The sequence below is a fragment of the Phaenicophaeus curvirostris genome, chromosome 27 (assembly GCF_032191515.1).
Source record: "Phaenicophaeus curvirostris isolate KB17595 chromosome 27, BPBGC_Pcur_1.0, whole genome shotgun sequence".
Classification (NCBI taxonomy): Eukaryota; Metazoa; Chordata; class Aves; order Cuculiformes; family Cuculidae; genus Phaenicophaeus; species Phaenicophaeus curvirostris.
Window position 1 is genome coordinate 2879450 of NC_091418.1, and position 25964 is coordinate 2905413.

The 25964-nt window shown below is 43.4% G+C and overlaps 1 protein-coding gene across 3 annotated transcripts in view; it reads right to left on the reverse strand.

Moving 5' to 3' along the window:
* Nucleotides 1-733: 733 nt before the first annotated feature.
* Nucleotides 734-25964, reverse strand: part of EBF2 (EBF transcription factor 2) — a 136225-nt gene continuing 110994 nt past the window's right edge. For 2 of the 3 annotated variants that reach the window (XM_069877591.1, XM_069877593.1), the window contains exons 10-17: nucleotides 25667-25797; nucleotides 24977-25103; nucleotides 17360-17448; nucleotides 16053-16118; nucleotides 15773-15950; nucleotides 14884-15069; nucleotides 13731-13898; nucleotides 734-4984 (exon numbers count right to left, since the gene is read on the reverse strand). In XM_069877591.1, the coding sequence (XP_069733692.1) occupies nucleotides 4953-4984; nucleotides 13731-13898; nucleotides 14884-15069; nucleotides 15773-15950; nucleotides 16053-16118; nucleotides 17360-17448; nucleotides 24977-25103; nucleotides 25667-25797 (977 nt within the window). In that variant the 3' untranslated portion in view covers nucleotides 734-4952. The remainder of the gene's footprint in view (nucleotides 4985-13730; nucleotides 13899-14883; nucleotides 15070-15772; nucleotides 15951-16052; nucleotides 16119-17359; nucleotides 17449-24976; nucleotides 25104-25666; nucleotides 25798-25964) is intronic. The other variant, XM_069877594.1, reaches the window with a different exon arrangement.

Here is a 25964-nt window from a genome sequence, read left to right on the forward strand (position 1 = left end):
TGGCAGCCAGCGTACCCTACTTCGATGCTTGGACTTGAAGATTTAGACGTCTTTTCCAACCTCACTGATTCTTCTGATTCACTGACTACTGATTGGTTGGAAGTGGGTGATCTTTAAGGTCCCTTCCAACCTAAACTGTTCTATGATTCTACTCTTTCTGAAGAGCAGGTGGAAGAAAGTGTGAGTGGAGCCTCTGCCCCTGGGGCTCATTTACTACTCGGAGCACTGGAGCTGCAAAGTGTATTTTTGCATCCCAGGGACTAAAGCGTCCTCTCTGCTGCAAGATGGAGTTGAGCACAAGCTTTTGAGGTGTGGCTGAGGGACCTGGGGTTGTTTAACCTGGAGAAGAGGTGGCTGAGGGGAGACCTCATCACTCTGTGCAACTACCTAAAAGGAGTAATGAGGTAGGTGTTGGTCTCTTCTCCTAAGTGACAGGCTATAAGATGAGAGGAAATGGCCTGAAGTTGAACTAGAGGAGGCTTAGACTGGAAATTAGGAAAGATTTCTTTACCAAAAGAGTGGTGAAGCTCTGGACCAGGCTGCCCAGGGCAGAGGTGGAATCTCCATCCCTGGAGAGGTTCAAATAACGTGCAGACGTGGCACTTTGGGGCACAGTTTAGCAGGCACGGCGGGGTTGGGTTGGTGGTTGGACTGGATGAGCTTAGAGGTTTGTTCCAACCTTGCGGATTCTATGAAATTTAAATAATTCCCCTCCTTGTTTACAGTACAAAAATTTTATTTTTTTTTCGTTAGGATAATTTAAAGTTTAAAACTGAAGTAGACATATTCATTTTACAAACAAGATATTCTTCCATAAGTAGGACCATTAAAAACAGTAAACAAAAAAAAAAAAAGCTATCTTTACAAAAGCTCTGTGCATAGCAACTTCATACCGTATATAACTGACAAAGCAAAGAACCAAAGAAACGACCAGCCAACCCCAAACAAACCCCAAAACTATACAGGAGGGAGAAATGAGGCCTTAATTTACAGAAGGGAGAAAAAAATGGTCTTTAAAAACCATGCATATTGGAAGTGTGCAAAGAAATAGGGAGAGTAAGATGCTATACCAAGATAAATAATGAAATAAAATGTACTCTTCCAAAGTTATGATAAGATTTGTAGTTACCTAGCGCAGCACTCTCATCTTTCTAGTGGCAAAAAGGAAAGCTCTTAGGGAATATTGAACAGCAATAACTAAAAGAGGACAGGTTTGCTTATTACATTGAAAAAAATCCTTACACATAAATTTTTACATCATTTTTCCTTTCTGGTGGGTGTTTTGACGCTGCCAAAGTCCTCCTTTTGTGGTCAGGGATTCCTGATTGTATTTATTTACACACATTTTTCTTTGCAGCCTGAGTACAATGAGTTCCATGAGCAAAATTCATGTTCTAAATCAGTCTTATATTTCCTTTTTTTCATTCATTTGGCTCAAACAAGAAATAAAGTCATTTTCCATGTTTACATCAACACAGGCAGCTACGCTTGTTTCTTGTCCTAAAAGTAGCTTTCTAGGGTGATTTTTGTTTTGGACTCATGGCTTTCCCACATGAGCAACTGGATGGAGCTAATAAAAATAACTGAAGTGTGAAAGGAATGTTGAGCATTTTGGAACCTTTACTTTTTTTTTTAAGACAGTAATTTTTTTCCCTGAATCTTCCCAAGACTTCAGAGATCTTTTTATGTGCCTATACTGACTAAACAGTAATAAAAAAGAAGGGTGGGCAATTAACAGAATGGCTTTTTTTTCCAGGAAATGCCTTAATCTTTTAAATTGGAAACCTTTTTGACTGAGAGTTTGTAATGAAAATCTTATTTGTTAGAAAATGTGAGCGGAGTTAAGCGAGCAATCTGCTCTTCGGCACTTGAGCTAGAAAATCTTATCTATCTGGAATATTTGCTGGGCATGGAATTTTCAGTTGAAGTAGAGATGATGGAATTTCAAACGGAGTCTCTACAGAGAAGGGTGGAGAGGGGAAAAAAAACCCCCACATCTTTATGCTTTGAGCTGGTTTTTTAGTAGGTCAGAATGGTGGAAGGTAGATGATAGATCAGAAAAGAGCCTGGTCCATCAAAGTATTGGTTTGAAATCTAGGACTCAATGTAGTATTCACTGGAATTTATGGAAGTCTTAATCCCAGTTCTAATAATCCTCAAGCTAATTTTTTCCCATGCAGAATTCCAAACGTGAATTTGGACCTCCCACGCTTGCATGAAAAGCCTTTGTTTGGTTGTTGTCCTTCTGAATAACAATCATCGGGTGCCCTGCTGCGTTATTAAAGGTGAGCATACAGCAGTACCGCTCCAGAATTAACACTTGTGGTTCTTTCCTATTTCAGAGAGGCTGGGCACCTCCCTGACCTCCAGTGGTTGCTCCTTCCTTGTTGGATGAAGGACCTTGTGAAGAACCTCCAGTGTCGATGAACTTAGAGTCATAGAATAGTTTGGGTTGGAAGGGACCATAATCAATGGTGAGTTATTTTATTTCATCTTTTCTAGAATGTAGACACTTCCAACAGCCTGTAAGGCCCTGACTAACTATATTCATGCTTCTGAAAAGCATATTATTCCTACCAAATCTGTCTTTAAAGTTGCATCCTGATCCACTGGGAGGCATCCCTGCCCATGGCAGGGGGGTTGGAACCAGATGGTCTTTGAGGTCCATTCCAACCCAAACCATTCTGTGATTCTAATTGCTATTTCCGCTGATACGATAAAGTGGATTTTGAGTTTTAGAAGACTGTTTACAAACTGAATTTGATAGTGTTGAAAAGGCACCAAATAAGCAAAGTCAGGAGTAGTGTAGATTTGATTCCCAACAAGTGTGTCATCTACAGTTGATGGGAGAAGCCCAACTGCATTGTCCCTTGGCTTCTCTGCTGTGCTGTTAAGGAACTCATCCTATGAATCTTCATGGATATTAAAAGCTTTTCTCTTCTAAGCTGAACCATACTCTACACTATGAAAAAGGAGCTTCAAGGAGCACCAGCTCTTCCACACCAGCAGCAGGGTCTCAGGCATCACCGTTCCTGCTCTGGGCTGTTCAGGGAATGGTTTTATGCGTTTGCAAAACAAAGTCCTACGCAAACACCTGTCCATTAGGTGAGGGTCTGTCCAATCCTATCCACACACACCACCAAGCCTCCGAGTCACTAATCCCTGAACCAATGATCTAGAGAGAGGCTTTCTACTCTATTACTAACCCGAATTAGCTCCACAACAGCTCCAGCTGAGCTCCAAACTAGCTCAGCCATGCAAGTCATCACAGTTGTTCACCATCCTGAGTCCAGGACTGAACTGAATGTCTTCTACCATAGATAAGGATCACCAAGAACACTATTTTACTCACCCATCGACAAAACTACCGGGCACAGGGACAAGTACAGTTTCAGGGACTGTAGACGAAGGGTCTATTTATTAACATAGAGATGTTATCATAGGAACAGCTATTCATGCAGCTATGAATCCCATGGGATGTTTAGTGGGTTGTAAGCAACGTAGCTGATGTTTATTTTCTCTAAAAATGCCTTTTCCAGCCATCAAACTCTTTTGAGTCTCTGATTCAGTCATAACTAATGATTATTTTTTTTTAATCAGACTTCTCACCTTCCAGTTTCAAGAGAGAAGATGCAAAGGAGAACTAATGTACTTTTTTTTACACTAAAATGCAGAAAATTTCAAAACAATCAATTACTTCTATGAACTTCATAGATAAATGGTGAATACTTACCATTTAAAATGACTCAGGATAAAAGTGCATAAATTATTCAAATACATATTTACCCCTTTATAAATGTACCCATAATATGGTGTAGAACTGAACTTAAGGTGTTCTAACTACATGGAAAAACAATGTCTTAGAGCACCCTTTCCCTCCATTGAGTCTACAAAATAAGCTCAGTACCGCATGAAAAATGCAATTCATTCAAATCCCTCATTTGCCGGTCTCGTCTTTGACACTTACCAGTACCTGAATATTATTATTATTAACATTAATTGAATCAGAAAAAATGGAAGGGGGAAAGATGAGGAGGATGAAAATTCATACACGAATGAGCGACCTGGAAACCACAACGTACGTAAAAGTTTCTGATGGTTTTTGTTAATCAGAAAGAATCCTATACATCCTTGCACATGACTTCAGTAAGAGGGAAGAAGTGAGGAGCAATTGCAGCAGTAATAATATATCTCAACCTTATCACTACATTTTTGCATCATTTTTCTTCATTGTACAACGGGAGGAAAAAAATCCAAAAAAAGGGTTTGGTTTCTACCTCTACATACAATAAGTTACAAGTTTATTTATTTAAATAATTGTAAAACATCTTACATTTTTTAAAGAGGTTAAACTATAAGCAAATACACACATACACCAAAGTTCCATCATTCATGTCAGTTTGTCCTAGAAATTCTTTCATGCTGGTACCCTGTTTTGTTGAATTTTATTTCTGCATAAACTAAATCGATATCTGAAAGGCTCCATAGAAAATAGAAACTTCAACTTTTTTTTTTCCCCTACAAAGTAAAACAAATTGTATCCAAAATATCAAGCTTGAATCATTTTGCCAATTTCTTTTTCCTTCTTAATATTTTACAAAGCTTAGGAAGGCTTCGTGTCTTTCAGGAAAGACTTTGCATTTCCGATCCCGCTCTGCCAACCGTTCTTCATCCTGGTTCTCGGCTGATTCTTCATTCACAATGTTTTAGGAGTTGACATGGTTGTGTCAGAAATATGAAACAGGTAAAAGATGCAGACTTCTATCTTGTCCAATCCATAAAAAATGTTCCTTTTTTTTTTTCCTGGGCCTGGCTTTCCCCCAAAAAAGAGCTTGTAGTGCTATATTTTTCTTTTTAGTGGTCCATCACAATAAGTAGTTTTGTGCTGTAAAAGAAAAATGGAAAAAAAGAGGAAAAAAGGGAAGAGGGAGAGGAGCAAAGCTGCCTCTTCCTTACATCGGGGGAACGACAAGACCAGTCATGGCTGTAAAAGAAAATTGACAAAGATGAAATTCTGGCAAATTCCTATGGAACAAAAGCTATTTGAGCCCTTCACCCTTCTGTATGTGGTCAAATATTGCAGCGTGGGCCTTATTTGTGGGTTAAACTACTACATTAGAGGACTTCCAGTTTCTTTTAAAGTTTTTGTGCTTTAGTGAAAACAAACAGGGTGAGGCTGATGATGACGAGACAATGGACAACATGCTATTTATTACAAAGCCACCAAAGTCAACACCCATTGTGGTTTTGAAATAGATAAAGGAGATGAAGGATTAATTCTAGTCTAGATACGTGAATTTTCCAGGTGCTGATGTCCTTGGAGATGGACATCATTTGGAACTGTTTGAGAAGTTCGGGCTTCTCGTGTTTTCTCAAGTTGGCCATTCAAAAGTTGGACACATTTCTAGAGAAAAGGAGGCCTTATCACTGTCTACAACTGCCTGGAAGGAGGGGGTAGCAAGGTGGGTGCTGGTCTCTTCTCCCAGGTAACAAGGAATAGGATGAGAGGAAATGGCCTCAAGTCGCACCAGGGGAGGTTTAGACTGAATATTAGGAAAAAAGGTCTTTACTGGAACAGCTTCCCAGAGAGGTGGTGGAGTCACCATCCATGCAGGTGCTTAAAAGACAAGTAGATGAGGAGCTCAGGGACATGATTTAGTAGTGGGCAGGTATGGTTGGACCTCCAGTGGTCCACCTGTTCCAGTGGGGGGGAGGCCCTGGAACAGGTTTCCCAGGGAAGTGGTGGCTGCCCCATCCCTAGAGGTGTTCAAGGCCAGGTTGGATGGGGCTTGGAGCCCCTGATCCGGTGGGAGGTGTGGAAGGAGGGTTGGAACTGGATGATCTTTAAGGCCTCTTCCAACCCAAACTACTCTATGATTCTATGACTCATGATCTCAAAGGTCTTTTCCAACCAAACGATTCTTTGATTCTATAAGAATCGTTCTCGAACACCAGAATCAAGCAGGTTCTTCCCTTTCAGCCTGCTCATTTGCTTGCAGAAAGGGTTGTGTTGGGAGTGAAGAAAGATGTGAAACCAAAAGGGAATTCGCCCATGCCCTGCTTAGGGGACCCAGCCAGAGAATTACAAGTCCCAATTCATTGGGCAATGACCAGAGCTAAGGTTTGCTAATTTAGCTTCAGTGGAAATAATGGACCAGCCTCTCTTTCTCGCTTGGTTTACCCCATATGTCTGAATCGCTGTAGTCTTACCTGGCACATTCCCAGAATGCTGGGCTTATGTAAATTATTTATTAGTCACTCTCCCTGCCTTTAATTGCAGTTAGATCCTTCATAACTGACAGCAGCAACATTTGAAGCTGCTTAGAACTGGTGCTGTTCCCAAAGGTTCCGAGGGGTAAGTTAAGTTTATACGTATTTATATAACAAATGAGTGAGTCATATTTTCACAGGGGCCTCAGCGCAGTGCGAGGTCCTAATCCTGAAAAGATTTACGTTCACTGAAATTTGTGGGATTATTCATGTGTTTAAAGCCCTGTCCCTCTGAGAATTAATTTCACCCTTACGTTCATAGTGTTTTAAAAAAATGCTTAGGGCAAGATCCTCAGCTAACATGACTCTTTTATTGGAGCTCTGCTGATTTTAAACAACTGTGGGTATGGTCTAGGATTTAATACAATGGGAAAATAAATACTTTCATATTTTGTACATGATGAGAGCTGGAAGGCCCAGCCAATTTAGGCAGAGAGCTGAAAGAGAAAGCGAAACCAAGCAGTCTTAAGTCAAATACCTACTTTTTTTTTTAATTGATTAGGAATTTGCTATTATTTTTTCAAACAGGCAATTATATAACCCTAAATAAAGTCAGTAGATATTTGTATTCCTGTTTGGTTTTTTGTTTTCTTCAGGGGGGTATGTATGCATTAGAAGAGAAGAGATTTTCTTCACAATGAGAGTGGTGAGGCCATGGGAAGCGGTGGCTGCCCCATCCCTGGAGGGGTTCAAGGCCAGGTTGGATGGGGCTTGGAGACCCTGGTCCAGTGGGAGGTGTCCCTGCCCATGGCCGGGGGTGGGACTGGATGATCTTTAAGGTCTCTTCCACCCCAAACTATTCTACAACTCTATGATTTTCTGGAGGTTGCTCCTCTCCTTCTCCTCACCCAAACCCAGTGATCCCAACAGCAGTGTCCCTGAAAAGCCTCCTCCCTGTATATTATCTACACGCCTGTCTTTCCACCCTCTGGAAAAAGAAAACTTGATTTCAGTCTTGGATTGATGCCCTCTTCTGGATTCTGCTGGGCTGGGAGAGGAGGTAAGCACATGCCTCAGCAGCTCGCTGCCATCCCACAGGTACCCCAGTGGAGCCGACTGCGTGAGCTCTTCCCAATCTGCTGCAGGCAAAATCAGCCAGGTGAGTGCAAAGAATTTAAATTGTTTGTCTAAGGGAACCCGGCTGGGTCTTTTGCCCGAAGCAAAGAAAGGAGCTCTCACACAGAGGGTGCCTGGCTGGTCCAGAGCTGTGATAAGCTTTGCTCTTTGTGTAGCCAGGGTCAGACACCGTCCAGACCGTCTGGGCAGAGGGAGCAGCCCCTGCTGTAGTTGGGTGGTTCAATTTGAGACACATGGGGGCTGTTGCCAGTGTAGTTTAAACTCTGTTCCTGAGGGCATAGGCCACACTGGCATAAACGCTATTTCTGATACTATTGATATCAAAAAGCAGCGTGACCAGCAGGGAGGGAGGTAATTCTGCCCCTCTATTCCTCTCTTGTGAGATTTCATCCGGAGGATTGTGTCCAGTACTGGAATCCTCAACAGGAGAAGGAGATGGAGCTGTTGGAACGAGTCCAGAGGAGGCTACAAGGATGATATGAGGGCTGGAGCACCTCCCGTATGAGGACAGGCTGAGAGAGTTGGGGTTGTTTAGCCTGGAGAAGAGAAGGCTCCGAGGAGACCTTACAGCGACCTTTCAGCGCTGAAAGGGGCTACAAGAAATCCTTCTTTCACCCCCTGCCAAGTCTGTTTTGCCATTCCAGGTTGGACATGCTCCAGAGCAGAGATGCTCCTCAGAAGTTGTTAGGATGGAACCTGCCGATTGACTGATTCAGGTACAACTATAACCTAATACAGAAAAGACAAGCAAAACCTCATTGTTTCACTGGCATTTCATTCTAATATTGCAACTTGCCCTCCTTCTGCAACAAAGAAGAAGCAGGCTGAGGAATATTGGCTGGGATTCTCACCCGTTTTCTCACCTCCCAGCTCATCCGAACGGATTCGCTCTGTGGTTCTCTCTCTTTTTACATACCCTCATCTACCCGTTTCCACCCCACCTCCACTCCCCTGTGGGGCTGTGCTGTCAAAAGCCTATTCCCAGCCTGGATCGCTTTTTATTGAATGTTTGTGAGGTTTGGATTAAGGTCTTACACTGCTAGCAAAGCTGTAATTATTTTTGCCTGTATTACTATATATTGAATCGATGTAACTTTTCAATAAAAGTGGTTCAATGCAGGACACTCCCTGATGAGTTGGGAATATAGAAACCACAGTCATTATCCCAGAGGGTCTTTTTTTTTCTTGGAGGGAAATGGAAAAAGAATTAGAGATGAGCCTTATTGTATTAACCTTGACAGCTTGCAATTATCAACTGAAACACTTGATTAAAATTGTCACAAGGTTGGAGAATTTTTTATAAATAAATAATCAAACAGGGGTAGTACCCAGATGCTGTGGTGATGGGCACCTTTAATGGGTGCAATTAATAACGATGATAAGCCCAGGATATACAAGTGGCCCCTGAAAAAGCTGCCTTGCTTCGTAGTGGAAAAGAACTCTGTGACTCGAACAGCCGGTTGGTAAGAGCCGGGATAGGGAGCTTCGTTCTGTATAAATACACGTGCGGGTACACATGCTGATCTAGTTCTTCAGTTCTACCTGTACTGTGGTAGTGCATAAATTGCAACCTGGTTTAAAAAATTAGTTCTAAAAACCAGTTTTGAGCATTTTCAATCATTGTAATGTGGAACATCTTATTCTCTCAATTGGTTTTCCTCTTTGATGCCTAAGTTTCCAGCTGTCCTGATCATTCTACAGCTCTTTGAAGAGGGGGATGCAATGCTCCAGCAGAGCTACTCTGAGCATCTTCATCATTCCAGTACTTAAAGGAGGCTCCAGGCAAGCTGGGGAGGGGCTTTTGGTCAGAGAGTGCAGGGACAGGAAAAGAGGGTATGGTTTTAAGCTGAAATTGAGATGAGATCTTAGGAAGAAAGGTTTTCCTGTGAGAGTGGGGAAGACCTGAACCAGGTTGCCGAGTGGTGGCTGCCCCGTCCCTGGAGGGGTTCAAGGCCAGGTTGGATGGGGCTTGGAGCCCCTGATCCAGTGGGAGGTGTCCCTGCCCATGGCAGGGGTGGGACTGGAGGAATTTTCAGGTCTTTTCCAACCCAAACCGTCCTATGATTCCACAACATGTTATACGAAGGCAGAGCTGTAGAGCTTCTAAATATTGTTATTCTCTTCCCGAATTTTCAGAGTTTTGACTATCCTAGATTTGTGGGGGTTGTTTCCACAGAAATTCCTGGTGATTTAATGAACAGTTGTATGTTCATGTCTTCTCCAGGCTGAAAAACCCCAACTCTCTCAGCCTGTCCTAATGTGGAAATGGCCCAGTTACTTTCACCTGGTTAGCACCTCAGTTAAGATTTATTGTAAAATGCTATGGCTTAAGTGTTGATGGGAGCCGGGCTTCACGTGGAACAGCAGGTCAGGCACTGGGCTCCAACTATTGCTTTATAAATATGAGCCAGACATTTCCTTAGAATCCCACCCCTTAAAAACTTTGCAGAGCAACTATTTTTGTCTTTGCCTGTTTGCACAACCTTTTAATGCAAGAAGACTGGGATCCCCAGGGCTGCTGACAACCCCGACTTCATCAAGACAAGATACAAATAATGAAGATCTTCAAATCAAATACCTGTCTTCCTTTAGGGACTAGTGCAGATGTCCCCTTAGCTAAACTGGGGCTGTTCCTAGGAGTATCAGACTTCAATACCTTTTGCATTGGCTAGGATCCTGATGCTTAATGGAACATCTGACCTTCTGGGGCTTGCTCGCTATTCCTTGTAAGTGAGCTTGCATTTTTATGTCGAGATGTGCTGAGCTGGCCAAAGGTAATCTGGGCAGTCAGCGGTCCATGCTGTTCCAGCAGTTTCCAATTTGCTCGCTTTTCCCATCAGCTGCCTTCCATCTGAGATGAGTTGATTAGGCATTTGTGTACCTATCATGCTGCGTTGCGTCACGTCACATTACATCTTCCCGGGGCCTTTCTTAAACTGTCTTGACATACGACATGAACGGAGCGCACAATTGCTCCGATCGGGATCACCTGCTCTCAATTTGGAGAGCATATAGAAGTGAGTGGTGTCCAGTATGGATTTGCTGCTTGTTCCATACTTATCATGTCCTGTTACGTTCTAAGAATGCATAGCAGATGGCAGGTGAAGGAGGTGAAGCAAGAACACATGGCACGGGGGGTTATCTGAGGGTATTCCACATGTCTTTGCTGTGTTGTGCAGCCTGAAGCTGAAATCCCGGAGATGTGCAAGGGTCATGCTTATCTCCTACTTCTGAGTCACAATATATGTTCTACCAGGTGTCCTACTGTCTCCAGCAGCTTTTAAACATTACCAAGACTTTCCTCTCAAAATACATTTTTGGAAAAAAAATGGGAATGCTAAGCTGAGGATGGAGCTTGTACAGCTCCTTCTGTTTAGACTAGTTTTAATCCAGGCTTTAAAATTGCTGTGGTTAACATACATTCAAGCTATATTCTAGGTTTTCAAGTAGAGTGGCACGGCCCTGCAGTACTGGTAGTGTTTCTAACATTCTCATAGCCACAGGATGCTGCAAGCAGGATGGAGACTGCATCACCAGGAAAATTTTACCTTTGTACAAAAGACGTAGCCAAAGCACACTCCAAACTTTGTATTAAATCTCAAAATATCTCCACTGGGGAGATTCTTTTTCCCCCATATGATGGGTAGGGAAATTGAGAGGTGATATCAAAACACTTGCCAGATGTGCTTTTTTGGGAAGGAGCCTGTGTGTATTTACTGCTTGCTCCGTGCTTTTGCTCTTCTATCTCTATCAGTATTTACTGATGCCTAAATTTGATAAAAAAATAAATAAATAGATAGGTGTTCAAGGCCAGGTTGGATGGGACCTTAGGCAGCCTGAGCTAGTGGGAAGTGTCCCTGCCCATGGCAGGGGGTGGAACTAGATGATCTTTAATGTCCCTTCCAACCCAAACTATTCTACAATTCTATGATAAATTAATTACTAGCCCATCTCTTAGCTTATAGTACAGGCATTGGTGTAGCAGAGGGGATTAACAATCTCCCATTGCTGCAGCACAGTAAGTCCATTCAGGGGGCCTCTTTGGGACCCTCCTGTTGACTTTCTGGCCACATCTGTCTGTCAACACTGAGGGAACGTTAATTTGGATATCAGACTGCGTGTAGCTGGATCCTTTCCAAAGCATGTGCTCCCCAGCTTGCATCAATTTAAATGTTTCAGTTGCAAAGACGAAGCTGCATCGATGGCTGAAGTAGTTAAACAGTTACAAAGACCTGGCAGAACAACCTCAGGCAGACGTGTTTGACTCTGCGAAGCAACTGCTGCCGTTGCTATGGTTCACACGCCTGTTGTTTCTTTGTGCTGAAAACTTATTTCAATAGCAGTTGTAGGGTATGACTCTGTTGATGTATCAGGGTGTTGATGTACAAGAAGATATCACCTTAACTGAGAGATTAAACCTGAACGCCTCCAGAGTGGAATTTTGTCAGTAAAACCGCATGGATGTGAGGACTGCCCCATCCCTGGAGGGGTTCAAGGCCAGGTTGGATGGAGCTTGGAGCCCCTGATCCAGTGGGAGGTGTCCCTGCCCATGGCAGGGGTGGGACTGGATGGGCTTTGAGATCCCTTCCAACCCAAACCATTCTTTGAGTCTATGATTCTACAACTGGGGTTTTAGCTTTGAGATTTTATGTTATTCTTAATATTAAAACTCTATTTTTAGAATTTCTCACTTATTACTGTGACATAGATTGGATAAAATGTAAACACTAAATGGCACGAATGGCATCAAATGCTCTCTAGTCCTTCACCTGTTTACAAAGGATTAAACTCATGCTAAGCAGAGGCTTGAGCAGATGGGACAGGCAGGGTAGGTTAAGAAAAAGCATTAACTTACACAAAAAGTCAGGATTGGTTTTTTTTTTTGAACTGTCCTTTTTCTGTGTCCCAGAAACCACCTGAGTGGTTTTCTCACTGAACAGATTTATGGCTAGCACTGCCTTAGGTGACTTCTTAACAATTAGGCCTCCTCAACACAGCAGTTTAACTTTAAATCAGACTTAAATCTATCCTGAATGCAGTAACTTGTCTTTAGATTATATAGCTGTCCAACTGGCTTAAGCTAAACAAGCAAACTCCTCTGAAGCCTTCCTAGTTAAATGTTTAAATCAATTTAAAATGAGGAATAGGTCTTATGAGGAGCAGCTGAGGGCCCTGGGGCTGTTTAGCCTGGAGAAGAGGAGGCTGAAGGGAGATCTCATTGCTCTCTGCAGCTCCCAGAAAGGAGGTTGTGGAGAGGTGGGTGCTGGGCTCTTCTCCCAAGTAACAAGGGATGAGAAAAGAGAAAAGGGCCTCAAGTTGCACCAAGGGATGTTTAGATTGGATAATAGGAAAAATTTCTTTACTGAAAGAGTGGAGAAGCACTGGGCCAGGCTGCTCAGGGTGGTAGTGGAGTCCATATCCCTGGAGGGGTTCAAAAAGCTTGTAGATGTGGCACTTCAGGACATGGTTTAGAAGGCATGGTGGGGTTGGGCTGACAGTTGGACTCATGGAGCTTAGAGGTCTTTTCCACCTTAATGAATCCGTGATTCTATGACCATGGAGAAGCACAGTTCCATGTAGTTGGGGCAGGGCAAGAAGCTGGTTCAGATATTTAGCAGAATTCTAGGAGTTAGCTTTTAAAAACGCAAATGTTTTTGTTCAATGCACTTAGAATTTCCTTATTATATAAAATAATCGCAGTTTATGTAAGTCCCTGTGGTCTAGCTAAGGATTTATAACACGCCCAAATCTACAGGTGCGGTTTGCAGGGCTTGTTTCAGTATTACCACTGGCTCTCGGCACGGCTAAATTCCCAGCTGGGTTTTCTGTGGCATCTCTAGTGAAACCTGAAGGAGCCAGATGACTTCTCAGGCCCTATAAAGGCTTTTTTTATGGAGACTTGGAGCGTACTTATGTGCCACGCGCCCACCCCCCCAGCCCGTTAAAAGAAAGAATTTAGTACTGCTTTCTATTCTGATCTTAATGCTCACATTTGTTTTGCAGATCACCTTTAAAAAGGCTGTAAATGTACTGCAGGGCTCTATTCCCGATATGAGCTTAAACCCTGCAGCAGGTTTCAAGACACAGGCTGTTATGAACAGAGCCGTGTTTTAACTGCGGGGCAGTTTTACAAGTCCTTGAAGCCTAAAGAGAAGTTGTTCCTCACAAAAACGCTGGTACTGAAATGCAGCGTGGGTCAAATCCTTCTTGGGGTAAGGGAATGTGTGTCTCCTGTTTGGTTTTAAAGGGACAAAGCTTGGAGTATTTCTTTAACCTGGTTGGATCAGGTCAGATTTTCTCTACCAAGTCCTGTACTACATACTGTACCCAGCATACGATGTTCTTTACATGTGCAAGGTGAATATTAATTGTACTTTCCTTACCTCTAAACCCATTTCCATTGCCACTAGAGCAGGCAGGAGAAGGAGACCCTTGGGGTCTGATGACAGGAGCAAAGGCACTCTTCTGTTTGACAGCAGGAAAGACGGAAGAGGAGAATGGAAGGATGGAAGAAGTGCTGGAGGAACCAACTGTTGGACTTGAAGACATTACTGCAAAAGAAACAAAGCAAATCCTCATCAGAGATTTGTTAAAACTGCTCAAAACGTCTGCCTTCTGATTACTCGTTTTACTTCTTAAAGATCTCGTTCTCCCATTGACTTGGCTCTGAAGTAGAGAGGTAGTTGCATGGAATAATTCAGGAAAAGAGAGTCCTTAATTCCTTTAAAATGAAGGGTGAGGAGATCAGAAAATATTGTCCTCATGGGGGAGAGAAAGTCAATATGAATGAACAGGAGACAATAACGGCCTCTCCTCTTACAGTCTGTGCTTTGGAAATTGGGAAGACAAATAACTCCTGTGCTCTCCCCAGCTGTTTAAAAATGAAGATTTCCTTGACTGGAGGTGAGGGGAGATATTTTAATCGGTTACTTAGGTTTGAATCTAAATTGTCTACTTTTTAAAGTATCCTGCAAGCACAAGTCCCATTTTATATATATATACACACACACATATCAAAGGATGTTCAGGTATTTTTGATCCTTCTGCTATTCTGGAGCTTCACCAGTGACTTCAGCAAGGAAAGCAATGAGTCTGCAGCATACTGTTATTCTGCTTTCAAACTAATCATAGAATCATGGAATGGTTTGGGTTGGAAAGACCTTACAGCCCATCCAGCCCCACCTCCCACTGGATCAGGCCACCCAAGGCCCCTCCAACCTGGCCTTGAACACTTCCAGGGATGGGACAGCCACCACTGCTCTGGGCAACCTGTTCCAGGGCCTCCCCACCCTCATCATGAAGAAATTGCTCCTTATGTCTAGTCTAAATCTGACCCTCTCCAGTTTATACCCCTCGTCCTATCACTACAAGCCTTTGTAAACACTCCCTCCCCGATATTTTCTAGTTCATACTAAAAACTATCAGGGAATTTTACAAAAATAGTCACTATATCTTGAGAACTTGCTGCATTTTCAGATGTGGTAAATTAAATGAAGCAGAAGCAAGAATCAACTAGAAAAGAAGCAAAGCACTTACATCCATAGGGGGATCCTGTTGGCGAGCCGTTGATGAATCCAGGTGAACCGGGGACACCTAGATTTGACATGGGGACGTTGCTGTAGCCGTTCATGCTATTGCTGGAAGTGCTGTAATTGGACTGTTGAGGGGTGGAACTGGATGAGTAACCTCGGGGTGAGATGCTGCTTGTATTACGAATGTAACCTAAACAGAAGCACATTTCAAAGCATGTCAATGGATGTGGCTTAAAACTTTCTCCTGTGTATTCCCCGCTTAAATGTATTACTCATTTAAATCCAAAATATTCACTATGAGAGCTCTGAGGAACAGGTTGCCCAGGGAAGTTGTGGCTGCCCCATCCCTGGAGGTGTCCAAGGCCAGGTTGGATGGAGCTTGGAGTAACCTGATCCAGTGGGAGGTGTCCCTGCCCATGGCAGAGGTGGAACTGGATGGGCTTTAAGGTCCCTTCCAGCCCAAACTGTTCTATGATTCTACTATTTAATACATTTCAACAAGTGCCCTTAAAATCAGGCTGCTCTCAGAAAAAGAAGCAACCTTAAAAAAAGAAAAAAGAAAATTCCCCACTCCTTTAACTATAAGATGTTCTTTTCACTTGCCGTCCTTGTATTTTATGAATACAGATATACAACAACAAATATATATGTAATATATAATATCTATATTGAGGGGAGCAAGTAGTAAATTCCAAGCTGGTATTAAAAAAATACTCAAAAATTCTTTCAGCCATAGCTCACCTGGTGAGTGGAACCTGGTCAGACATAGTTTTGTCCTAACTGGCAGCACACATCCAGCTGGGCAGGTTGAGAAGTTGAGAAGCTACTATGGAAGCAACCGTGATTCAGGTTTTCATTGTTTAAATTAACACCTTACAACTCGCAGCCCTTACCTTGGTTGTTCCCCTGTGTCGACTCTGAAATGCTGACTCCTAACTGGCTGCCGTAGGAGTTAATTCCCATCATACTGCTGTGAGCAGGAGAGCTAGACAGGGCAGGGATCTGTGCGGGGTTCCTCGGTACGCTGTAGAGAGCTTCTGCGATGTCTGCAGCTCGTTTCAGGATGATGTCCTGCAGAACAGAAGGAACGAATTCAGAAATGTGCGTGGAGCAAGTTTCTGGAGCTTTCTACTAAACCTGAATGGATACCAGGTTGAGAGCAGTCATCCTGACCTGGTTGTTATGCGGCGTTCCATACAGTGCTTCGACTAGGTCAGCAGCCCGTTTCAACAGCATTTCCTAGAGGATAAGCGGATGTATAAAACTGATATTTGAACAGAGTACAAATAAATACAAATAAAGCCAAGGACTGGTGTTTTCTGGTGACCAGTGTTTGTGCGTGGTCATTCTGAGAACTTAAGGAGCTTTTATTTGCTCCTTAGCTGAAAAACTGAACCCAGTTTGAGATAGAGTGTCTCAAACTAGCCCTGCAAAGCCATCAGTAACTTGGGAAAGCGTTGACTTGAGTGCGATAGAAACGTCTTTCGGCACCGAGTGCCGCGTGTCCATGGCTCTCCTGGAGCTCTCCGTAGTCCTGAAGCAACTCCGAGCACGCCCGCTTGGAACTCAGAGACCAGCTTCAGACATATCCATCCAGACAGAAACTCAGCTCCCTGCTGAATTTCACAGAATCATAAAATCACTAAGTTGGAAAAGACCTCTTGGATCATCGAGTCCAACCATTCCCATCTGCCACTAAACCATGTCCCTGAGCACCTCGTCTACCCATCTTTTAAGTATCTCCAGGGATGGTGACTCAACCACCTCCCTGGGCAGCCTATTCCAATGCCCGATGACCCTTTCTGTGAAAATTTTTTTCCTGATATCCAGCCTAAACCTCCCCTGGTGCAGCTTGAGGCCATTCCCTCTCATCCTGTCCCCTGTCACTTGTGAGAAGAGCCCAGCTCCCTCCTCTCCACAACCTCCTTTCAGGGAGTTGGAGAGAGCAATGAGGTCTTCCCTCATCTTCCTCTTTTCAAGGCTAAATGATCTCAGGCCCCTAACTGCTCCTCGTAAGTCTTGTTCTCCAGCCCCTTCACCAATTTCGTCACTCTTCTCTGGACTCGCTCCAGAGCCTCAACATCCTTCTTGTAGCGAGAGGCGCAGAACTGAAACCAGGATTCGAGGTGCAGTCTCACCAGTGCTGAGTACAGGGGCAGAATAACCTCCCTGGACCTGCTGTTATATATTCTTTTGCACAGAAGCATAAAAACGTGGATAAGCAAAGGATCATGAATATGAACTGGGATGATATGTGCATTTAACTCATTTTAGAAGCAAAAGACATTCACAGGCAGTGTTTGGGCTCTAACAAACAGATACAAGTTATTGGTAGCTGTGGTTTCTACACAATCAAATTCTTGTTTGGACCAAAACTGATTGGTGAACTTGTCATTTAAGATAGAATTTTACCTCTTTTGTGAGTTAAGAGTGAAAGAACATGTTTAGTGGGCATGGTGAAATGCTTAAAAGTATTTTACCTTAGCTAGTCTTTCGGGGTCACCAGGATGTCTTGGGATGACCTTCTGCAGTCTTTGGAAACCGTAATCTATGGTAGGTTCATTTAAAGCTGAAAGAAAAAGAGAAAAGCCCAGCCATATCATATGAGTGTATATCTTCGTATGACTCATTTCCTAAGAAAGAATGATTTCACAGCTTTGCCATAAAGAAACCTCTTCTTGCCTGGCTTCTAGACCTACATTGCCTCCTGCTCAGGTGACCCCTCATCACTGTGTGTAGGACAGGAGGAATAGTAAGCTAAGCTTTATAAGATCATTTGCTTGAGGAGCTCTAATCTCTTTTTAAATTTAATACTTTACTATTAACAAAGCAGGGACACGCAAGCTATTAATGTTGGACCATGATCTACAGATGAGGTCCCCTGGCTCCTGGAACCCCAAGTCCACCCATTTAAATCATAGAATCACAGAATGAACTTCTAACTGAAAGTACTCCAAAGAGTTACTAGTGACTCTGGTTTACTCAACAACGGAACAAAAACCAGCCTGGCTTCTGTCCTTAAAACTGCTCCAGTTTCCAATGCTGACTTCTCTCCATCTACCACAGGCTGAGTGAATAATTAGAAAGAAACAGCATAGAAGCATTGCCGCTAAATATTCCTTTAAAGACGAATGTATTTACTCTGGACAAAAGCGATCTTGGCAATAATATAGCAAGTTATGATACAAATGCAAATTAGTACAGGTCTACGCTGTTCATTATGCAGGCAGAAATCAAGAGTATCGTATTTGCTCATCTAAGAATCACATTGCGCACACACCCCCAACATTTTGCCATCACAAACTAGGCCACAGCTATTCATTAGACACATTCACTTCTCCAATTGTGCATGGCTATTATGCATACAGAGCCCCTTCGCTGTAATGATGTTAATCTCTAGTGGATAAACCAAGATATTTTGACCCAGATCCTCAGTTAGTAATAGCTGGTAGAGCCCTGCTGGCATCGCTGAGGATTCCATGAAACTTCAGACACTTTAATAGTCTCTACGATGAAATCATGGTGACAATAAGCCAATTTCCGATTATTCAAAATGAAACTCCAATTCAATGTAACACAGAACCCAAAAGTCAGCTCTGTGTGCTCATTGGCTTCGACTGCCTCTAATACATTAGGTTTGCTAACAGTTACCGGTATGTTTGTTTAGAATTTCCTGATGCTTCAGGGCGTGCATTAGAGCCTAAATGCAGCTTTCTTGTAGCCCTTTCAGGAACTGGAAGATCACTCGAAGGTCTCCTCAGAGCCTTCTCTTCTCCAGGCTGTACCACCCCAACTCTCTCAGCCTGTGCTCGTACAGAAAAGATGCTCCAGCCCTCTGATCCTCTATGTAGCCTCCTCTGGACCCGTTCCAACAGCTCCATCTCCTCCTTATGCTGAGGATTCCAGAACTGGACACAATCCTCCAGATGAGGTCTCACAGGAGAGGAACGGAGGGGCAGGATCTTCTTCCTCGCCCTGCTCTCCATGCTTCTTTTAATGCAGCCCAGGACACAGTTGACCTTCTCGGCTGCAAGCATACATCACTGGCTCATGTCAAGCTTGGAGTCCATTAGCACTTTTATCCTCGTACCATCCCTCGTTCCTTTAAAAACACTTTTTTTCTTAACAACTAGTGACATCAGCACAGCTCAAGACACCTGATTGCAAGAGACACTGATGGCATTTATTGGATCTTCCAAAATATACTAAGCACCTTACAGGATAACCATCTGCAACACCAGAAGAATGAAACTATCAAGTGAGACAGACTATTATGCTGATCCCGATCCTCTGTTTATCTGTGTCTGCCTCTGGTATGACAACATGAAGGTAAAAGGTCATATTCCCCACTGAGATACATTTCATATTTACTTTTTATTAAATAATTATGGCATGGCATGAAGTTTAAATATTACAGGAGATAATCAAGTGGGAATTGAGTAGAGAAAACCCAGACCTGAGAATTTAGTCTTGGCTATACTTAGAATGTCTTTGCTCTCCACTGGGAGCCATTCTGGTTTGCTTAAGGAGTTTAATAATACACATTTCAGCGGCCACAGAATCTACATCCCATTTGGGAAGAGGGGGTTTTTTAGAGGGTGGGGGTTTTGCCAATAATCCTGAGAATTATAGGCCAGTTCTCTCAAGAGCCTATACATCATTATGTGCCATTTCACTTCTTGATTACAAGTCTAATCAGTTCAGTTATACATCTTAGGCTAAGCAAAAGCGATGCAAGATAGATACGAATTCAACTATGTATCCATACATAGTTCACTAAAAATAGCTAATGGGAATATACAAAATGCTAACTCAGGAAAATGAAGTTGGCTATAATTCAACAAACATTTTTCATTGAACCATGGAATGGTTTGGGTTGGAAGGGACCTCAAAGCCCATCCAGTTCCACCCCTGCCATGGGCAGGGACACCTCCCACTGGATCAGGTTGCTCCAAGCCCCATCCAACCTGGCCATGAATAAATCAACTATCTGAAATGAAACTCCCAAGGAAGCTGGTTCAGATAGTGCAAAATCACTTTGACAACAATCAAATCCAGTGTTTCAGGCATGAGGGGGCTCTTGAATTTCCCAAAACATGGTTTAAAAAATTGCACATGGCTTTATATAGTCCATACAAGAAAAAGAGCAACTATTTACCAAATAAACTACATGGTTGGTTAGTCCTTAAACCTCATTGTAGCATAAGTTTCAACCACAGAATCATCACAGACAGCAGCAGGGAGAGGTCTAAAAGCCCTACAGCCTGCCTGAGATTATTTATGTCAAGGTTCAAATAGGGGATGGTGTGGGGCTTCCTCTTTTATACTGTTCTTTACCCTCCAAAATCCAGGCTTTCATTTGAGATACAAGTCTCCAGCTATTATGACTCACTGGAATAGAAGAAAAAAGGATTCTCACACTTGAGCAATTGATGCCAAGGCATCTGTCTGCATTCGCAAAACTTGAAACTACAGCTCAGCCCCACTCATCTCAGTGGGGACTAACTCAGACACCCAGTGATAACAGTGCTGACATTTAAAGTATTAATTATTTCACCACACATCAAAGCACATCAGATGGCTGAAGGAAGATGTTGTTATGAAGATCTGCACGGTTCACCCTGAGTGACAGCTCATTTGGATATTGCCAGTGTACACTGTGGGAGATGCGCATTCTCTCTCTCCACCAACCAAAAGGGCCACATCCAAGGACATTAGCAAAGTTCTGCAGCTCATCTTTGCTTTAGAATCACAGAATCATTTATGTTGGGGAAGACCTGGAAGATCATCACATCCAACCTTTAGTCTAAGCCTGCCAAGCTCACCCTTTACTCCATGAAGCAGACCAAAGGGCAACAAGTCCAGTGAGGTGGGTGCTGGTCTCTTCTCCCAAGTAACAAGCGATAGAATGAGAGGAAACAGCCTCAAGTTGTGCTAGGAGAGATTTAGATTGGATATTAGGGGAAAAAATCTTTACTGAAAGAGCACTGAAGCTTTGGACCAGGCTGCCCAGGCCAGTAGTGGAATCTCCATCCCTGGAGGGGTTCAAAAACCGTGTAGATGTGGCACTTCAGGACATGGTTAATAGGTAAGATTGGACTGGATGAGCTTAGAGGTCTTTTTCAACCTTAATGATTCCATGATTCTGTAAATCCTTTTTCCAAAGAATGAACGAGCAGAAGCAAAGTATGCGTACATCTAGAAATATCTGGAAGACAGAAAACACAGCCAGAGGGTTGTTAGCATTTGGAGTGCAATGCCTAATCTTCTTAAAGGAGTTAACAGAGAGAAAAAGGCACCAGTGGCCGTAAAACTTGAACTCCAGCTTTGCGATGAGGACTGCTTTCACTCAAGCCAACAGTGATGAGACGCTTGGTGTCCACCCTACAGAATAAAACCTTCCTAGGCTACTGGCTACAGAAGTTCACTTGCTATGATCATGCAAACTCAGGGCTTGGGAGGTCTGGTCAGTCTGCTCTGAGGGGCGCGTTGGGGTCCAGAGTTGGAAGGATGCTGCTAGAATTGCACTGCCAGTGCTTCTCTGATCTATTTGGGGATCACTGCTCCAAACAGTGTGCTTCCAACACAGCATCGCCTGCTGGCACACATCTCCCCTAGGCTACAGAAGTGGCAGAAGCTGTTCTTTGCAAATTCTATCACATCAGTTGTGTTCTGGCCAAGCGAACTCACTCTTCCAGTTTGCAGAGCTCCCTGCACCCTTGTAAGTGTCGTTTCCCACAAGCGGATAACGAGACCTCCTCAAATCTACTTACAGGTTTTAGCAAACCTTGGTACCTGTCAGGGAGGGATCCAGCACAACCCAGCAGTCCAACATATCCACCAGATTATTTTATATTGCACTGCTCTGACAAGGGAACCCCAGGAGGATTTCTGCTCAGCAAGGAAAATTATGTTCAAAATCTCTCCGATCCACACATTTCCAGGTTAGCATCTCAGTGACAAAGCAGATGCAGAGCTCTGATCAAACTGAAGATATGAAAGCCTACAAGACATATCCTCAGCTGGCATAAACCGATGTAAGCATTATTAAAGTCAAGGGAACTATAATGGAACTACTCCTGGCGACAGAGGATTTGAATTCGTGTGGTATTAAAAGCAGAACATGAAGCTACGGCTAGATTAGCAACAGAGAACAAATGTCTGGTTATTCTAGGACCGGCTGATGAGAGAAAAAGTAATTGAGAACTCGGAGATGCATGTGGATCATCAAATGGGGACAGAATGTTTAGCTGTGGTGATTTAAAAACAGAATTTATCTCTCGCTTTAAGTAGAACCTTAAGTACTCAAGCACCTAAGGCGGTTCAGCAACAGCCGTTAACGTACATCAAGCAGTTTCTCTGGGTCTTTGCTGTACTCTGCAGTGCACTGAGCCCCTAGAATCCTGCCGGCTTCACTCTTATAAAAGTTTCCCATCTGGGAACCTGATGTAAAAGTCCACACATCACATTTCGGCGATGAGAGGAATCTGATGGCTGAGTTGCAGCACCCTGAATGATGGCACTTAAGAGTGGAAACGCTGACAGAACCATAACTACAGCAATGCCAGCACAGCACACTCTGCGAGGAGCCCATTATAAATACACACTACAGGACGCATATGAGCTCCCATAACAGCTCCACTGTGCCGTTTAGATTTACCCTTGAAATTTATATCTAATTTCTATACTCATCTTTTTAACAGTTTATCATTTTCTTCTTCAAACAACCTGTTTTATTGCAACACTTAAAAAAAAGAAAAAGAGAGAAAAACACTCAAGTATAATGAGGTCAAACATTAATATTTGATTGTATATTAAATATCGAGGGCTTCGGCAGATACACACAATATTAAGATCATTGTTTTTATGTTTCCATGTTTTAGAAGAGTGTTCTGGTGGTTAAAAGATACAACCAGAAGCCGAGAGCTCTGTTTCTGTCCCTACCTTCAAGATTTCCTGTATAACCACAAACAAGTCGGTCATCTTGCCCCTTTATTCCTCTCTTGTGAGACCTCATCTGGAGGACTGTGTCCAGTTATGGAATCCTCAACACAAGAAGGAGATGGAGCTGTTGGAATGGGTCCAGAGGAGGCTACAAAGACCATGCGAGGGCTGGAGCACCTCCTGTACGAGGACAGGCTGAGAGAGTTGGGGTTGTTCAGCCTGGAGAAGAGAAGGCTCTGAGGAGATCTTATAGTGACCTTCCAGTACCTGAAGGGGCTACAAGAAAGCTGGAGAGGGGCTGTTCACAAAGGCTTGTGGTGATAGGACGAGGGGAAATGGGTATAAACTGGAGAGGGGCAGATTTAGGCTAGACATTAGGAAGAATTTCTTCACCATAATAGTGGTGAGGTGCTGGAACAGGTTGCCCAGAGCAGTGGTGGCTGCCCCATCCCTGGAGGTGTTCAAGGCCAGGTTGGATGGGGCTTGGAGCCCCTGATCCAGTGGGAGGTGTCCCTGCCCATGGCAGGGAGTTGGAACTGGATGATCTTTAAGGTCCTTTCCAACCCAAACTATTCTGTGATTCTATGATTCTTATACTTGCGGAGTACCGATAGCCACCTACTCAGTATTTTGCATATGGCTTTACCCCTCATGCTTTTTATTTGAGGTTAAATCTCAGCACTTATTAACTAGAAGGACTTAATGCAACATGACCCTGACAATACGGGGAGCTGCCAGCTGGTGCTGCTGTTATTAGTTGTGACAGAGCTACATCTTCCCATGCTTTTAGTTTGCAGAATTTCACACTTTCCTGTCTCCTGGGCTTGATGTTAATGTCTCTGCATTTCATAGAACCATGGAATCCTAGAATAGTTTGGGTTGGAAGGGGCCTTAAAGATCATCTAGCTCCAACCCCCTGTCATAGGCAGGGACACGTCCCACTTAGGTTTTCACCACGAGAAGCTGGGGAAGGAAGATACCGAGAGGAGAAATTCTTATTGTAGGCAACTACAATTCAAGATGGAAGTGGTTTTGTTCAGGTCTTCCAGGCTGCTGCATTTTCTGATACATTATCTATCAACTTTCAGCCAACTCTGAGGAATACATTGCAATCTGAAGTATTATAAGTATCAAGAAAACAATAAACCTCAATTATCACGAGCCCCCCCAGACGTTCAATACGATGCACAGGACAGCCTTACCAATAATAATAAATCGATCGAACTTCAGTATTTAATATGATGTTGGCCTGGTCCACCCTACACAAGAAATAGCTGCACTTCTGAGGTGCTACTGAGTATATTTTAGAGTGTGATGGGTACACACATGCTGTCTGTGAGCAGTAGCAGTCAAGCAACCTGGTGATTTCCTGAAGCTGTTTTCTTGTAGCCTTCCTGCTGCCTAATAATATTGTTGAGCTCCTCCCTCCTTCTTTCAGTGGAGGATTAATTCAGATCATAGAATCATGGAATGGTTTAGGTCAGAAGGAACCTCAAAATCCATATAGTCCCAACCCCTGCCATGGGCAGGGACACCTCCCATTGGATCAGGGGCTCCAAGCCCCATCCAACCTGGTCTTGAACCCCTCCAGGGATGGAGCAGCCACCACTGCTCTGGGCAGCCTGGGCCAGGGCCTCCCCACCCTCACAGCAAAATATTTCTGCCTAAGATTTCATCTCCATCTCCCCTCTTTCAGCTTAACAGGGCTACCCCTCATCCTATCAGCACAGGTACCAACAGCACACACACAGATGTTGGCCTTCAGCAACTCTTGTGTTGAGGACACTGTGAGATCATGGCCTTAAGAAGGATAAAATGAAGAACTTTACATTTAAATCTGTAATAATAACCAAAAGATTAGCGTACGACAATGCTATCCTGTTCCTGGACACTCGAGAGATCTATAGGCAGACCATTATCATAACAGCATGAGGTCTAATCTGGAAAAGACATCAACGTGTGCAGTAACAGTGCCTTAACACCTCTGCACAGCGATGAGGCAACCTCCTTACATGCCCAAGTGTCACAGCAGAGTGGCCTTCAAACAGCAAGAGACTAAATAAATAAAGAAAGAATGTGGGGAGTTGTCAGTCCTGGTTACCAAAACAAAGAGGCTCTGAGCTCCAGCTCTAGAGTTGCTCGCAGTCACCTACCTGTGTAAATAAACCTGCCCGGCGCGCCTTTGCAAAACTGTTTGGATTTGTACGATAATGTCACTTCAACCACTCCGGGAATGTGACGTGGAGGTGTCTGGACTCGGATGGCATGAGGCGTGATGAGCTGGGAAATTAAAGGAGAGGCATGATTATGATACATCTGCATTATTCCCTCTGCTTTCCCTTTTCACCTTCCGAATGAGCTTTATGAGTAAATGCATCGCTCGTCCCTGTAGAGAAGACACTAAAGAGCAGGCAAGTGATACATCTGGTCTAACTTCTTGCCTCTAGGAGAAGGTGACACCTTTTAGGACAAATTTTCATCGGGAATATTGTACTTTTTGTGCCCGTTGGTTAATTGCTGACTTGTTTCCGGACCTAGAAGGAATTCTTTCTCCTTCCCAGACTAACTCTTTATTTCTACACCTTTAGTTGTCTCCAAACACCTAGAATTGTTCAGTTCCTTTATGGATATCACTGAGAGAGCTGGCCTTAATAATAGCACATAGCAAGGAGTTCCATAAACTGAATATGCTTCCCAAACTTCTTTCACACAGGTTTACAGGACCTGCTGTACACACCATCATTTTCGTACTTTTGGAATGGGAATTAACACTGTTACCCCTCTGCCTTCCTCAGAAAAGAAGCATTTCTTCCCCTTAGTGATAGGGAGGCACAACTACTCACCTCACTCCATACAAGCATGGTTCCAAACACAACTTGCAGCCCGTCAAAGAAGTTGTCTCCAATAATGATCACCATCGCTCCCCCTGTAGTCCAACCTTCACTGGGGCTGATGGCTTTGATGCACGGCGTGGCTGAACAAAACAAAAAGGACATCAGGGCATCAGCTTATGGGGGTTTTATCCCCACGTCAAGCCTGTTTGCAACCCTGGGTTTAAGCCCTAGCAGCAGATGAGTGCAAGGAACTTCTGTGAGCATCAAGCAGTCTTAAGTCAAATTGATGTAAACCACAGCTTAGATT